Source organism: Euprymna scolopes, chromosome 19 (genome assembly GCF_053919585.1).
Source record: "Euprymna scolopes isolate OS-2025 chromosome 19, ASM5391958v1, whole genome shotgun sequence".
In the NCBI taxonomy this organism is placed as follows: Eukaryota; Metazoa; Mollusca; class Cephalopoda; order Sepiida; family Sepiolidae; genus Euprymna; species Euprymna scolopes.
In genome coordinates this window covers 51105560-51121495 of record NC_136500.1, presented here as the reverse complement: position 1 = coordinate 51121495, position 15936 = coordinate 51105560, and the positions used below count along the sequence as shown (strand labels likewise).

Below are 15936 nucleotides of genomic sequence, written 5' to 3'. Positions count from 1 at the left end.
ATTCCCAAAATGCTGAAGCAACAAACACCATGAGCAAATGGCTGAAACTCCAGTCGAAAGATTTCTTTTTCCACGGGCAAATGTCGCTACAATACAGTTTGTGACACATGCTAAAACTGACTTTTCATCAGCATCTTATGGCTGTTTATGTAAACAACCACAAGCTGAGGAAACTCTTAGCCAATCAGATTGCGAGGCAGCAGACGACAATTTTCACTTGTTAATTAAGTAGACTATGAATATTATTTGCGCCAACGCCAACAGAAAATCTGCAAAAATGTGAAAAACAAAAAAAAAAAAACATCTCCAGCAACCTTAACCCTAACCATCAGAATCGGCTGTATTAATACAAAAATTAAAACAAAAAAAATTTATGAAAAAAACACAAAGCGATAACTTTCTTGTGAAAAAAAAATCTTTACTGAAAAAGAAAACAAACCTCATAGCTATTAATAGGTTAAAGTAGTTTGCTTGAAGCATTGTTTACTGTGTATATATAAAAGGTAAATAATTATTTCCTGTGTATATAAGAAGAAATTTAAGTTTATAGAAAGCAGAACAATGCAAATATGTGACGAACAAACTAAAACTGATGCAACTTAAGGTATAATGGGAGAATCAGCTATGCAATTTCACTTTTATTGATCCAATTCATATATATATGTGTGTGTGTGTATGCGTGCGTGTGTGTGTGTGCATCACGGACACACCATCTGATCACCTGACGCAAGCGTAATGGTTAGAAGCTTTGACTGTCATTTGGGCGATCAGGTTTTGATCCTGGCTTGACGTAGTTGCCTGTCTAGCCGCACTGACGAGCTGTGATACCGCGAAACAGTATTGTATGTGGATGACTATAATGCTCCCTATCTTGGGTTGAGCATATTGGGAAGTGATATACAAACTGCCATTAACATATTAAGCGATGCTCTTTGTGTAAACAAAGCTAGCTTAGGCATTTGGACGATGCGAAAACATTGTTAATTCACTACCCGCACAGCAGCAGCCGTATAACATAATGGTTAGAAGATTTGACTGTCATTTGGGCGGTCGGGTTTCGATCCTAGCTTGAGGTTATTGCCAGTCTAGCCGCACTGATGAGCTGTGATACAGCGAAACAGTATTGTATGTGGATGATTATATATATATATATATATATATATAAATTAGATCAATAAAAGTGAAACTGCATAGCTGGTTCCATTATTATATCTTAAGTTGTGGCCATTTGAGTCTATCTGTCGCATACTTGCATTGTTATGCCTTCTATAAACTTTTTATCACAATTGTTTAATTATATTTGATATGTCAAAAAATAAATATTTTTTCATAACATTTTACATACAGTGTGTGCATTTTTCTTTATTGTTTCACTATTTTGTTTGTTTGGTAGGTTTATCTCATTTTGATTTTGACACTGGGTCATTTTTATTCAACATCTTTCGACTGTTTATATATACAACCGGAAAATGACGATGGAAAGTCAATGGTAGCACAGGGTGTACAAGTAGCCACATTTCTTTAAAAAAGGACGGATATTATATTGAAATATAGAGAACACAATTGTCGCTTTATTGCAAAATGATCCCTGTATGCATATCATCATTATCAACCTCAATAATCTGTTCTTTTTTTTATTTTATAAAATCATTTAATCATTTTTTTTTTCTTTTCAGATTGTGTTAACAAACACAAAAACTGTAATGATTGGGCGACTAGAGGCGAATGTAACGCGAACCCGGTCTATATGAATGAGAATTGCAAGAAAGCCTGCGGGAAGTGTGAAAAGATAGGTAAGTGTTTTTCTGCTCCTTTCATTTATTTCCTTAACACAAGAGGGAAATATATTTTCAACATTATTAAAAAAAAAATGTTGTAGTTTACTTGAAGCACTGTGTAAGATGTATGGATCTATTTGAAGTTTTAGAAAACTAACTATTCAAACCTATTGAGTGAAAGAATGGATGAAGGACGAGGCAATAAAAAAACAACACAAAATGACAATATGTAATAATTTTCTTTTTATTTCTTACTGTTTTATCTCCGATAGTGTGTTACATTCAATATTATTCTAAAATAGAGGGACTTTGGAAATGAGATTATACCCTCAAAATATCAGTAAAAATTTGACAGTGTATAAAATTGAATAAACCTGAAACAGTAAGAAATAAAAATAATATGAGCATTTAATTTCGATTTTCAAAATAATGGCATTTTTAGATAATGTGAGATTTAATTTAGACCTTCAAAATATACAAATACCATATACAAATAAAGTGATCATTTAGTTGAGAATTTCAAAATAATTAATGGCATTTAGAAATAAGGTGGTCATTTAATTCAGAATTTCAAAAAAATTAATGACATTTATAAATAAGGTGAGCATTTAATTGAGAATTTCAAAAGCATTAATAAGGGATCATTTCATTTAGACTTTCAAAATAATTAATAGAATTTATAAATAAGATGAGCATTTAATTGAGACTTTTAAAAATAATTAATGAATTTATAAATACAGGCATCATTTAATTAAGAATTTCAAAATAATTAATGGCATTCATAAATAAGGTGATCATTTAATTGAGAATTTCAAAATAATTAATGGCATTTATAAATAAGGGGATCATTTAATTTAGACTTTCAAAATAATTGATGACATTTATAAAAAAGATGAGCGTTTAATTGAGACTTTAAAAATAGTTAATGAAATTTCTAACTAATGTAGACATTTTAAATGTATTTCTGCTCGATCTGAAAAAACAAATTTATATATATATATATATATATATATATATATATATATTGCTAAAACTTCAAAAGCGTAGAACATTTTAAGTTGGAATTGGATGAATTAAAAAATAATGGTAAACCCAATGGAATTAAAAGGGAATCTTTTCCCAATATCGGATGGAATATCTAACAGGATTTGAATTGCATCGTGAGATTGCATACACTTCATACGTGAATAGTGAAGATGATTTTCTAGTGTTGAATTTTGAAGAGTAAAAAATAAATACACATCTGGAAAAGACGAGCTATCTTGCTGAAATATAGCAAATAAACGCGATTCAGAAATTAGTGAATACGATTTCGTTTTTACCTGTTTAGTTGATTTTCTCACATTTTTCTTTGCAGTTTGTGTGGACAAAAACCAGCATTGTCCATTCTGGGCCAGTATTGGTGAATGCTCCAAGAATCCTAATTACATGTTGTCTTCCTGCCAAAAATCTTGCAAGAAATGTTCCAGTGGTCATCCTCAACAGGACGACAAGATTCCTAAAGAATTACGTAAGAATTTTTCTCTCAAGCAAAGCAAACAGATTACATTGCATAACGGTAGAAACATTAAAATAGGAAAGTGCCATCAATATTATTATCTTCTTTGCTAGTAGCAGAATACGCATTAACATGATTCCAAGTGTAACGATCTTAGGCTAAGGTGTTTGCTTGGTTTATTTTCATATTCGTCCATTTTCAAACGTGGTCAATCCATTTTTTCTTTTGTCTACCTTTTTGTACTATGCCTTCAATGCATATTTTGCATAGCCATACACTGGAATGTTTAATGTGGCCAAAAAATCTCAAGACTTTATGTTTGATGTCAGAGAATATCGATGGGATGCCAGTGAGTTTTCGCAACTTTGCGATACTAATGTGTTCAGATAGTTTATGATCAGTAATGAAGCGCATAGTGTGGACTGTTTAGAAATTTTGACCTAATTTTACAGTCCAATTGACATATTCAAGTTCGTATAAAACTACAGGAAAGACATATGCGTTATAAATTTTCATTTGGATTTATATATTTTATTTCACCAAACAAGTTCCACAAAACAAAATCAGACATAAGGCCAATAAAAAAAGTGGGGAGAGGTTCTAATGATCATCTTTGTCGCTATACCTTTGATTTGTCTATGCTAATCTTTCATTTACCATAATACTAACCCTAACCCAAACACACCATAGAACGTTCCACTTAAGATTCCCAAACCAAGCCGTTCTTTTTAAATGTGTGTGTGTGTGTGTGTGTGTGTGTGTGTGTGTGTACAAATAGATGTTTTGTAAAAATCGTTTTATTAATAGGCAAAACCTCTTTGGCATGGAATGAAGGAAAAAGTAAAAAACAACACAAAAAAGTGTTAGTAAGGCCCTCTCAACCCTTTCTAGTTGGTAGACCGCCAACTGTTTTCTGGATTGATGAGAGCCGAAAACAGTGTGGGAGTTGGGGTGAGAGGTATGTGATGTCGCTCCAATATGAGATCAATTAGGGCCAAAAAGAAAAGTTATGGTGTGGGCATCTTGGAGGTTTCTTATCGGGGTGGAGGGCAAAAATAAGGGGGCTTATCTTAAGGACCTGGAATCATGCACACCAAGCTCAGGCGGGGGACATGAACTCTAACTTGGCACCTCTTAGTGCGCACAAGCTCGCTACTCTGATCCATCTTCTGTCACAGGTCGTGGGATGTAATCTTTCCTATCACATCTGATCTTGACTTTAAGCTGATGCTTGAAGAATGCAATCAGATCATGATCAGCAAAAGATTCAACCTCATACTTCTCATTCAGTCACAACATCCATACCACCATTCTTGCTACAGCTAGGATCATGAGAAACACCATTCATCTCTGTCTGTCTCATGGCGGCTTGGTGCTGTGGATGCCGTAGGATGCATCAAATGGGTAAGGATGCTTGGGATTGATATGAATCGTCACCTTGTTGACATATGTCCCGTATTGTTGGAGTTCACTGCATTCGGAGAACGCATGTTCTGATGTTTCCTCTGCTGGGGTCCCACAACAGGGACATCCGGGCAACTTCACTAGTCCAGCACTGTATTGTATGGCATTGAAGAGTAAAGCATTTCGGGCCAATTGCCAGATCAAGAGAAATTCAAAGTTGTTGAGATGACTTGAATCTGGCACCCAGCTCCACCGGGAGCAGATCTCCTCCTTCAACAAATGCTCGATTAGTGGGTCGTTGGTAGCTTCCTTCACTAATTCCCTATACAGTTTCTTTCTTGAAAACCAAAGGTCGCTAGAGTGCCATTCTACACTCCTTGATGAACTGCATGTCACCCACGACGAGCCTTGACAGAATGAAACCCTTGTCATACAAATGGTTGAACACATCCATCAGAATCGGTTTAAACAGCCTCAAATACAGTTCGTAGAGTATGCCATTGAGTCTTGGCGATTTGTAGCATCCGACCTGCTTCAGCACAGTGGAGACTTCCTGCTCTGTTACTCTGTTCTTGCAACCAGCCGCTTTGAGGTGGGGAGAGTCGGCCAAATAGTCGTCAAACTCGTGGACAGGGAGACGGGGCTGTTACATGAATCGATCAAAATGTTCCCAAAATTCTCTGCAGATCTCCCAGGGCACATTTATCCGGGTGCTTTTAATTTTGTATGTTATATGTTTAGAAGAATTGACTTAGATTGGGCCGGCAACAATAAAAAAAAAAATAAGCATGTCATAAGGAACAGTAACATGATCATCTGTAGTTTTGAATCAACAGTATGATTCAGATCAACAAGACTTCTTATTTTGGAATCATCCATCCAAACGAAGGGCGGTGGCAAGGAGTAAGTTTCTGTTAGTCTTAATTCTTTAGAGTAGGAGAATATCTTGAGACTATGAATCATTCAATTTATAGCCTGAATACTGAATAAGTAAAAATAAGATATTTGTTTCTTTCTCTTTAGAAAAAAATGTTTGTACTTTTTAAGATCTATTACTTCATCTGCCAAACGCTGGCCCATAATTTACATTTTGAGGTTATTAGCAGTCTTAAACATCTCTTCCACACAGAGGCAGACTGATTTCTAAAACAGAAAAACTAAGGGAAAGCAACGCTTGTCAATTAAAGCCTCCCTCTCCTGCTAACAGTCGCATTATTTTTCACATTATTTTTGCCATGAAGAATTGGATGATTTGATATTCTACTTCTACGTTTTTGTAGTGATCTCACGTTTCGTTTTTTTTTCTAAAACAGATGATCGCCATTTTGTACATAACAACACAAGTGCTGAGGTGCTTTCTTTAACATGCAACCGCCATATTGTGTGTTGTGTTTTCCTGAGTATACACAAAATAAGCAAATGAAAAAAAATGCAATGATTGAGATGCAGTTGGTTTTACACACACACACACACACACACACACACACACACACACACACACACACACACTATATATATATATATATATATATATATATATATATATATATATATATATATATATATATACTAGCATTTCAGCCCGGCGTTGCCAGGGTGTTTGAAGGTGTATGCTGAGCAAAAAAAAAAAAAAAGAGTAAATTTTTTTTTAATTTGACCCCTATTATGACCCCTTAAAATTTATAGTTTCGGGCTCAAACTACTTTATTAAGTTAGATCCAGGTTCAAGGAACCTATATCTAAAATTTCAAGTGTCTAGACCCAAAATTGTCGGAGGAGTTTGGTAGAGTTCTTAAAGGTCAAATCGTTGAAATTTGACCCCTTAAGAGCCAAATTTCTGGCTGACACCCGTCCCATCGATTTTCCCAAATCTCAGTACCCGGTATTTCAAATTTCGAGTCTATAGACTAAAAATTGACAGAGTTATTGCGTAGGGAAATGTACACAGACAGACAGACAGACAGACACAGACAGACACGTTCACTTTTATAGATATATTGATATATAATTATTATTATTATTATTATTATTATTATTATTATTATTATTACATCCTTGATCTGGTTTTGAGGCACAGAATCAACTTTGGCCCTAGCACTCGAACTAAATGAAATCCAAATCTTATCCTGAGATCATTTGTTGATATCCATGCAGATGAAATATCTATGGCAGCATATTGATGAGCACTGATGACACAGATCTTTCTGGCTTTCTTCTTCAGACTTGGAGCACGTGGTGCACTGAGGGAGGGAATGGCTTGTTATGATTATATTCTTTGGTCTGTCACACTTGAATCTGAAATATTTTGTTTGTAGGTCTGTCACGCTTAAGTGTGAAATATTATGTTCGTTGTTCTGTCATGTTTAAGTTTATTCAAATATTTTTATTGCCTAACCTGCATGTTTAATTGATATATCTTAAGAATGTTCCATTTTATTTTTATTGGTTTAAATTTTTTGTTTCATTTCTATTGCTATTTTCAGAATGCACAGATCAGAATAGCAAATGTGCTGGCTGGGCTTCAGTTGGAGAATGCAAGAAGAATCCAAATTACATGTTGCAGTATTGTAAAAAATCCTGTGAGATTTGCTCCACTCAAGCTGATACAGACAAAGTTTCTACCAGTGAGTATTTTTTTTTTTTTTTTACACAGTGATCACCACTTATCAAGTCCCGGAAGCCACTCAGGGATAAGGGTTATTGCAAGTACATTACGTTAGTGTGGAGATTTGATGAAGTGTTTACTTAAGGGGGTGGTTCATTAGGAATTTGTTAACATTGGACTTGAAGACATCCAAGTTGTAGTCCGGTGGGAAGCAGGCAGACGGAACAGATTTCCACAGGCATGCAGTTCTAAGAAAGAAGCTTTGTTCATGGAATCCGCGTTTTGATTTAGGCACAGATATAGAGTGGGGGAAATTTTTCACAGTGGATTCAGCTAGACGGGTGTTTTTCATGAAAGATTGGCGAGGGGGGGGGACCAGAGATTGAAGTTTAGACGAGCACCTGCCATGGAGTATCCTATCCATATGCGACTGACTCACCAAGACATTTATATGGGGGTGCGCAGCTTCTGAATAATAATAGAATCAATCTCTTGAATGTCAAACTGAATCTGGATTAGGGGGAATCTCGAAAAAAAAAAAAAAACTCCACTGAGTTTCAAGTCTAAACTTTCACAAGAAATACTCTTCTAGCAATTCTCTTCACTCTTTTTCTAAAACTTTACAAAAATTCCATGAGCAGTTATTTTTTTCCTAGAACTGTCCGTCTGTGAAACACAATACCGTAAGACTGCTTCTCACCTTACTATAACATGATAGTTTTCAAGTCTAATGTAAATAAACTCTTGTTGAGCCGTCATCTTATCTAATTAAACCCAATCTAAGTTCCACCGTCACTAATCCTCATGGTGTTGTCTTACCGTCTACCTAACTCATTATTCTAAAGTGGCCTTCAAGCCTTGAAATAAAAAAGTTAAAATTGGGAATTTGCGACAAGCAAAAATATGTTTTCAATACAATAAACAAAGTCTGACCTTTTGCTGACATAAGTAGGTTCGGAATGTTTTGATAAAAATTAAGTTGGTAAACACACCAGAGAGTTAAGAGTGTCAGTTAAAGGGGAGACTCGCACGGAAGAAGTCGTCATTTTTGCGTCCTGGGAGCTTATAGGATGCTACAGCTGAGATGTAAAATCTAGCAAAGAGATTGCGATTCCTGATGAACACGAAAAGAAAGTTATGGAAATATAAAGAGAATGCGGCTTGGTATTTCTTTTACAGCGATTCAAGACAAGTACCAAACCTCTGCCGATCGAGGAGAACAAAGGAACCGTAAAAGAAGATATGTCCATTTTGTCTGTCCGTCACGCAGACAAGGATATGTTTATACATAGATTTTAGCACAGACACGATTTATGTCTATATATATACACTAATAGACGATGCGGTCCGTGTAACAATACATCCAATACACACATGAACTAACTATTTATTCTGTACATAGAGAGACGCAGAGGCGTCTGGAATATACACTCATGATGAAAGCGTGTATATTTATTCAGTATACATTTAAAGAGAGCAGTGGCGTCTCGTGTATATATATATATATATATATATATATATATATATATATATATATATATATATATATATATATATGGCAAAAATGGTAATTAGTAAAACCTGAAGAGAGTGCTCAATATTATTGCAGAGTAAATATGCGTTTTATTTTTTATTACCGTTTTATCTGTTCAGTTACATATGTTTCGCTTGCCGGACCATATTTACGATCCAGCAGCCTTGTCAGACCTTACAGAAATGGCTATTATTATTTGGAAGAACGGTTTTAAAAGAAATGCGAGAGAAAAAAAAAAAGAAAAAAGAAGGAAAAAAGAAAGAAGGGAAGAGAAAATAAGGGGGCGGAGATCGACAATAATTAAGTTTTGAAGTTTAAAATACATTAGATTGTAGTGTGTGTGTGTGGGGGGTTAGTAAATTAAGCTAGGCGTGGGTGAAGATGTAGTGATATAGAGAGGGGGCGATAAAATGTAGGGGTAAGGGGAGGAGGGGGGGGAGGAATTTCAATTTTGGATTTTAAGATTTGGCTGTTTTTATTAAGATTGTTTAGCTATACACTGAAGTATATGAATTGATGGGAGGGAGAGAGAAAAAGGGTTAGTGTGCGTGTCACATGCGTTTGGCAAGGGTTCATTCTCGAACGCTCGCAGTGGCCACGGTAAGTCCAAACGTACATTCGACAATGAATTGTTTTACAGTTAAGAGTGAATACATATGCCAATACACACGCATATACGCACACATACATACACATATGAATATATACATATATATATATATATATACATAAATACACATGTATATATAAAAATATATCAATATACATACACGCAACCACATACGCACATACAAATATATACACAATGTACGTGGAAACATACATGCCTATAAATGCACACACCCATATATACGTATACACACACGTATACATATATATACATATATACATACATATCCATATATATATGCACACACATACACATACTTACATACATATATGCATAGACACATATCTCCAGTAAGATATTGATGTATATATACATACATACATACACACATGTACACATACATTCATACACTTATATATTAACATACATATCCATAAATATATACATACATATACAGACACACACATATACATTGATATGTGTCTGTTTATACTAAGTAAATAAAGTAAAGTTAGGATAAATGAATAAAAGGGTATAGTTAATAATGTCAGTTTAGGTAGACGCATGATAAAATATGTTCCAATACATGTTACTGGCTTAATATTTAGGGGTCTGTATAAGTTTGCCTTGCTCATTATGAGGGGTTTAAGTTATATTAGCTTGTAGAAAAAGAATAAAATAAACAAATAAACAAATAAATTTTTTTTGGATATCTAAATAGAAAATAAAAAATAAAAAATAAAAATAAAAATAAAGATAACGAAAAAAATATAAATAGAATAAGTTAAAAAAAAAAGATGATAGAGATAATATGAGTAATCAACCATCTCAACAAAAATAACCTTCTTAGTGACACTCAATATGGTTTCCGTTCCACTAGATTTACAGCAGATGTGCTTACAGTTATATCTCATAGGATTAGCAAATCTCTCGATGGAGGCAACCTTTCTAGGGCAATTGCTCTTAACATATCAAATGCCTTTGATAGGGTATGGCATGAAGGTTTACTTCACAAGATCTCTAGCTATGGTATAGCTGGAAATGTCTTCTCAATTATTAAATCATTTCTTTCTGGTAGGTTCATAAGAGTAGTAGTTGAGGGGTAAAAATTAAGGAAGAGGTGAAAAAATAATGGTCGTAAATTAAATCCGGTGAATGTGTTAATGTGTTGAGGGATCAACTTTTATTTCCTTAAATGGTTTTTGTGTATATATTGGTTAAATTTATATGTATCGGGGATATAAATGTAAGTAGTAAGAGTTATTAGTAAGACTAGGATATTCAGAGTTAGGTTGAGCTATATTTATAGTTATATGGTTGGTAGGATGTCTAAGAGTTTAGATGTGGTTTGACCGATATAGAGGGCCTGAAAGTTTAAAGGTTAAAGATTATGAAGGTGGTGGTTAAGTTTAAGTAAGTTAGGGGTTCTTGTGGTTTCGTTAAGTTCATATATATAGGGGGTGGGCGCCTAATTTAGTGTTTTGGGTAATGGTTATGTCTAACCTTATTTTCAGTGCCAGGTGTATTGCAAATATAGATAGATATGTACATACAAACACATACACGCATATGTATCCAGATATAGATATACCTGCATACATACGTTCACCCATGTATACACATATATACACACATATATATATATATACACACACCAACACCCAGAAGCACACATACGTCTATATGTGCACATAGGCATAGATACACAAAAATATATCTATGCATATATGCATGACCCATGAGCACATATGCCCATAGACCTAGATATACAAACACGTATACAAATACATATAAACACATACATAATCATTCCCACACATCTACCCAGATAGACACATAAAGACACATGTACTTGCACATAGATAGGAGAGTAAGTAGGTGCATTAAAGAATATAGTATTTCTGGCACACCTACACAAATGGACACATATATACATACAGATATCAATATAGACTCTAATAAATGTACACCCATATATGTGGAGAGTTTAGTGGTAATTAGTAAGTTAGTGGGGGATAGTTTGATTTATGCATAGACGTATGTGCAAATGTTAGGGGGTAAGTGGAGGATGAAAAGAGAGTGTAAGATAGGTAGTTGGATATATATAGAAGGGAGAGAGAGTATGGTGTATGGGTATGGGGGGAGGAGAGTATATCTGGGAATATATAGAAATATAGGATAAGTGGAATACTTAAAGAGATAGAGTATTCGGAGGGAACGGGGTACGTCTAATGAATAGAGAGATGAGTTGGTTGGATAAAAATTATTAAATTATTTAGAAGAATATTGGGCTATATTTCTAACAAGTAGAAAAGGGGAATGTGGGTCCGAGACGATTATGGTTCATGGAGTCTGGTCAATATTCGGGTGGGATAATGATTCTAGGTAAGTAGAGTTTGGGGAGGAGTCTAGGGTAATTCTGTGGGGATTAAATACTTTAATTATTTTAATTACTGTTCTAAAGTTGGGGTATTTGGTTTATAAGACCTTATAAATTAATTTATGTTCATAGTTATATTGGGACATCTATGTATTAAAATATACACACATGCACATAAGGCATTGTGTGGATATACATTTCAATATATGCCTATACGTGTCCATATGTGCAGGTGTAGACCCACATATTAGCAGGTACGATAGTTTCCTACATCATATTGTGTGATCTGTGTGTGAGATATGCTGGGGTTGGGCAGGCAAATCTAGCTAGAAAGGGTAATAGACATAGATTTCCAGGTAGCTTTGTGTGGCAGATGAGATCATGTGGTGTATAAAATGGTAATATTGGAGATATAGGTTATTTTGTTGGATTTAGCGGGGATTTTATGGCGAGAGGTAAGGCAATATAGGGTATGGGGAGGATGGGGTGAGAGGATTTGATTGGGTGTGTGCGGTAGATGGCTGTAGTGTGTGTATATGATGCAGCAGATCCAAAACGATGTTGTATGAGGGATGTTTCAGAAAAGTGTGTAATTGCTAAGGAGGTGGGATTTGTAATGTCGGCAATTTATGGTGGTTTCATTTATTCTATTTAATAATTTGTCTCTATCTTTAAAAATATCTCGACTCAAACAAAATTTATTGATTGAAATAAGCATCATCAGAATCAACACACGTTTGCTAACGCAAAATAAGTGTATTTATGCCAGTAACCTAAAAATCTTGTGTTCTGGTGGCGATGAAGTCGCTCAAGGCATTATTGATATCGCTTAGGTTTTTGAAGCATTTCTCATGCAGACAGAAAAAAGTGGTAGGTCTGGAGTACGGCAGATGAAGCAGAGTTTCATAGCCGTTCATAGTTCGTTCAACTTCTGTAGCATCGTTTTAGCAACGTGAAGGAGAATGGAACCTTTTCTATTGACTAATGCTGGGTGTTGTTGTCGAAGTTTCTGATGCATTTCATCCATTTGTGTACAGTACTTATCCGCCATAATGACTGTAATGGATGAGGCCAGTTGCAAACCACCAAAACAGTCAGCTTGACCTTCTTTTGGTGTAACTCTAGCTTCGTGTCGTGGAGCTTTGTTGGCATCTAACCATTGACATGAGCGTCACCGGTTGTTGTAAAGATTCCACTGTTCATCGTAAATTACAATCCAGTTGGGAAACGAGTTGTTCTTGTTGTGTAAAAGAAGGGAAGATGACACAATGTCGTTTCTTTTGGTTGTCGTTCAATTCCTGAGGCACCAATTTATCAATTTTTGTTTTATTTTTGCAATCTCTCTAAAGTGATTGAAAATCGTCATGTACATTACGTCTAATTCAGAAGCAAGTTTTCAAACAGTTGTGCATAGATTGGCTTCAACTAAGGCTATTAATCGATCATTGTCGACATTCGATGGCCGACCACTACGTTCATCATCTTCAAGACTCTCGTCGCTGCCACGAAATTTCTTAAACCACCATTGTGCTCTACATTCAGTAGTCATTCCTAAACCAAACACTTTGTTGATATTGCGAGTTATTTCAGCAGCTTTTCAGCTAAGCTTGAATTGGAATAAGAAAACTGTGCGAATTTGCTTTTTTTTCCATTTTTTATTCAACGTTCTAAAAAGACATAACTTTTTTTTTAACTATTGTAATTTAAACGATTAGGTAGCGCGAAAAACGCTCTTTAAAATGATATATAAAGTACAGGTATTATAATGAAAACTTATTTGAAAATACATAATTTGAAATCAAAATAAAAAATTCAGCAAGATCTTTCTTTTCAACCTAATATATATCTAATATATAAAAGTATTATAATAATTATTATTAATTTGTTATTATTAATTAATTTATCATAGTAATTAATTTTATCTTTTTTTATCTTTGTATTCAGACTGTTATGACTACAATATATTATGTTCTGCCTGGGCAGCTGTCGGAGAGTGCAGACATAACCCAGCGTACATGTTTAACAGTTGCCAAAAATCATGTAAGGTGTGCGTTTCTCACCTGGATCGCAGGAGTAAGTTATTCGCATTTTTATCGTTACACTTTATTTCATTATATTATATATTCAATGCTATTTTATTATATATTTAATCAAATTGTTGAAAATGTAGAAGATCTCAACTACCAGGGTGCAGTTTTCACAAACAATGTAGACGACACCAAAGAAGTAAGACGACATATTGCAAAAGCAAAAACAGCAATGATTACACTAACCAATATCTGGAAAGACAGATTCATTTCACAGTGCACAAAAAAACAACTCCTGCAAGCTTTGGGATTCTCAATAGCAACATACGGAGCAGAATGTTGGGTTTTGAAGAAAGTCGGTAAGAGGAAAATTGCGACTTTTGAATTGTGGTACTACCATAGATTCTTTTCATGTAAGCTGGGTGGACAAGCGTACAAACGAATGGGTTCTGGAGAAGGCTGAACCATGCCGAAGACTGCTGGACAACATCAATGACAGGAAATTGCGATTTTTAGTACATATGGCCAAAACAGACGACCTAACAAAAGATTTGCTCTTTGGTACAGCCCCTGGCAAAAGAGGACGTGGAAAACCAAAAACAAGAATATCAGACAACGTGAAGGACATTGCAGACATTAGCATGTCTGAGTTGATCAGAATGGTGCAGAAACGGAGTCAATAGTGACAATTTGTGAAGAGTGCCAAGGTTGGTTAGTAATGACCATTCCGTCTAAGAGAGAGACTTTATCTTAAGGATGATCCTTAAAATGTTGGTTTGAATCATGTTCGATTTATTATTTCTTGTATATTTGAATATTAATTATTAGTCCCCAAAAGACATGTCTATAGTGCCAGAAAAGGTGCTCGACTGAGCTCCAATCTTTGGTTTCTCCTAGTAAGGTATTCACAGCAAGAACTCTTCTTCGTACCAGAGTTGCAGAGAACTTTTCTTTCTTTCTCTTTCATCAAACGTAATTTCCATGAACAGAGTTTCTTTCCAAGAACTTTCCATCCATAATACACATTACTCCGCCACTACTTAACTACGGATCACCACACGGTCTTTTCAAACCCAATGTTAACAAATTATTTGCCATAAAACGCCCATAAAATATCAATCTAATTTTGTTCATTCTATCCATCAGTTTCAATCTTCACAGGATTATTGTTTTCATTATTTATCCAACAATACACCCATCTCATTAATTCTTATCCTCGAGTAGCTTTTGACCTTGATACATGGTGATTCATTAGTAACAAAAAATATTTGGGTTCTAGTTATCTATTAATAATACTAATGTGCGATAGTGGATCTTTTATTATGGAGATCAGAACGAAATTTAAGAGGTAGATCTTTGTGTTTATATATATATATATATATATATATATATATATATATATATATATATATATATATATACGTTTTATTTTTATTACCGTTTTATCTGTTCAGTTACATATGTTTCGGTTGCTGGACCATATTTACGATCCAGCAGCCTGAACAGATAAAACGGTAATAAAAAATGAAACGCATATTTGCTCTGCAATAGTATTGAGCACTCTCTTCAGGTTTTACTAATTACTATTTTTACCAAATATATATATATATATATATATATATATATATATATATATATATATATAGTCCTGGTCAAAATCATAAGACCACTTAAGAAAGTAAGCGTTTACGCATATTATCGAATTTTTAATCAAACAAATGGTTGAAACCATTGCCAAAAGGGAAAATATGATGGAAAAAAATGAAATCTGCTTCATTCGAAACCTTAACCCTGATCTAATAATTATTTTTTTAAAGAACAAACACTTCGGCCCGGCGTTGCTCGGGTGTTTGGAGGTGTATGCTGAGCAAACAAAAAAAAACAAACAAAAAAACGGTCAATTTTTTTAATTTGACCCCTAATATGACCCCTTTATATTTATTGTTTGGGGCTCAAATCAAGTTATTAAGTTAGATCCATTTCTAAGGAACCTATATCTAAAATTTCAAGTGTTTAGACCCAAAATTGTCGGAGGAGTTTGGTAGAGTTCTCAAAGGTCAAATCGTTGAACTTTGACCCCTTAATCGCCAAATTTCTGGC

General features: G+C 34.6%; 1 protein-coding gene across 1 annotated transcript in view; it reads left to right on the top strand.

The window, feature by feature from the left end:
• LOC145303575 (uncharacterized) overlaps window positions 1-15936 on the top strand; it is a 115837-nt gene that overhangs the window by 84874 nt on the left and 15027 nt on the right. Inside the window, exons 12-15 of the mRNA XM_080145118.1 lie at window positions 1677-1793; window positions 3136-3288; window positions 7164-7304; window positions 13754-13882. Of these exons, the coding sequence (XP_080001244.1) occupies window positions 1677-1793; window positions 3136-3288; window positions 7164-7304; window positions 13754-13882 (540 nt within the window). The remainder of the gene's footprint in view (window positions 1-1676; window positions 1794-3135; window positions 3289-7163; window positions 7305-13753; window positions 13883-15936) is intronic.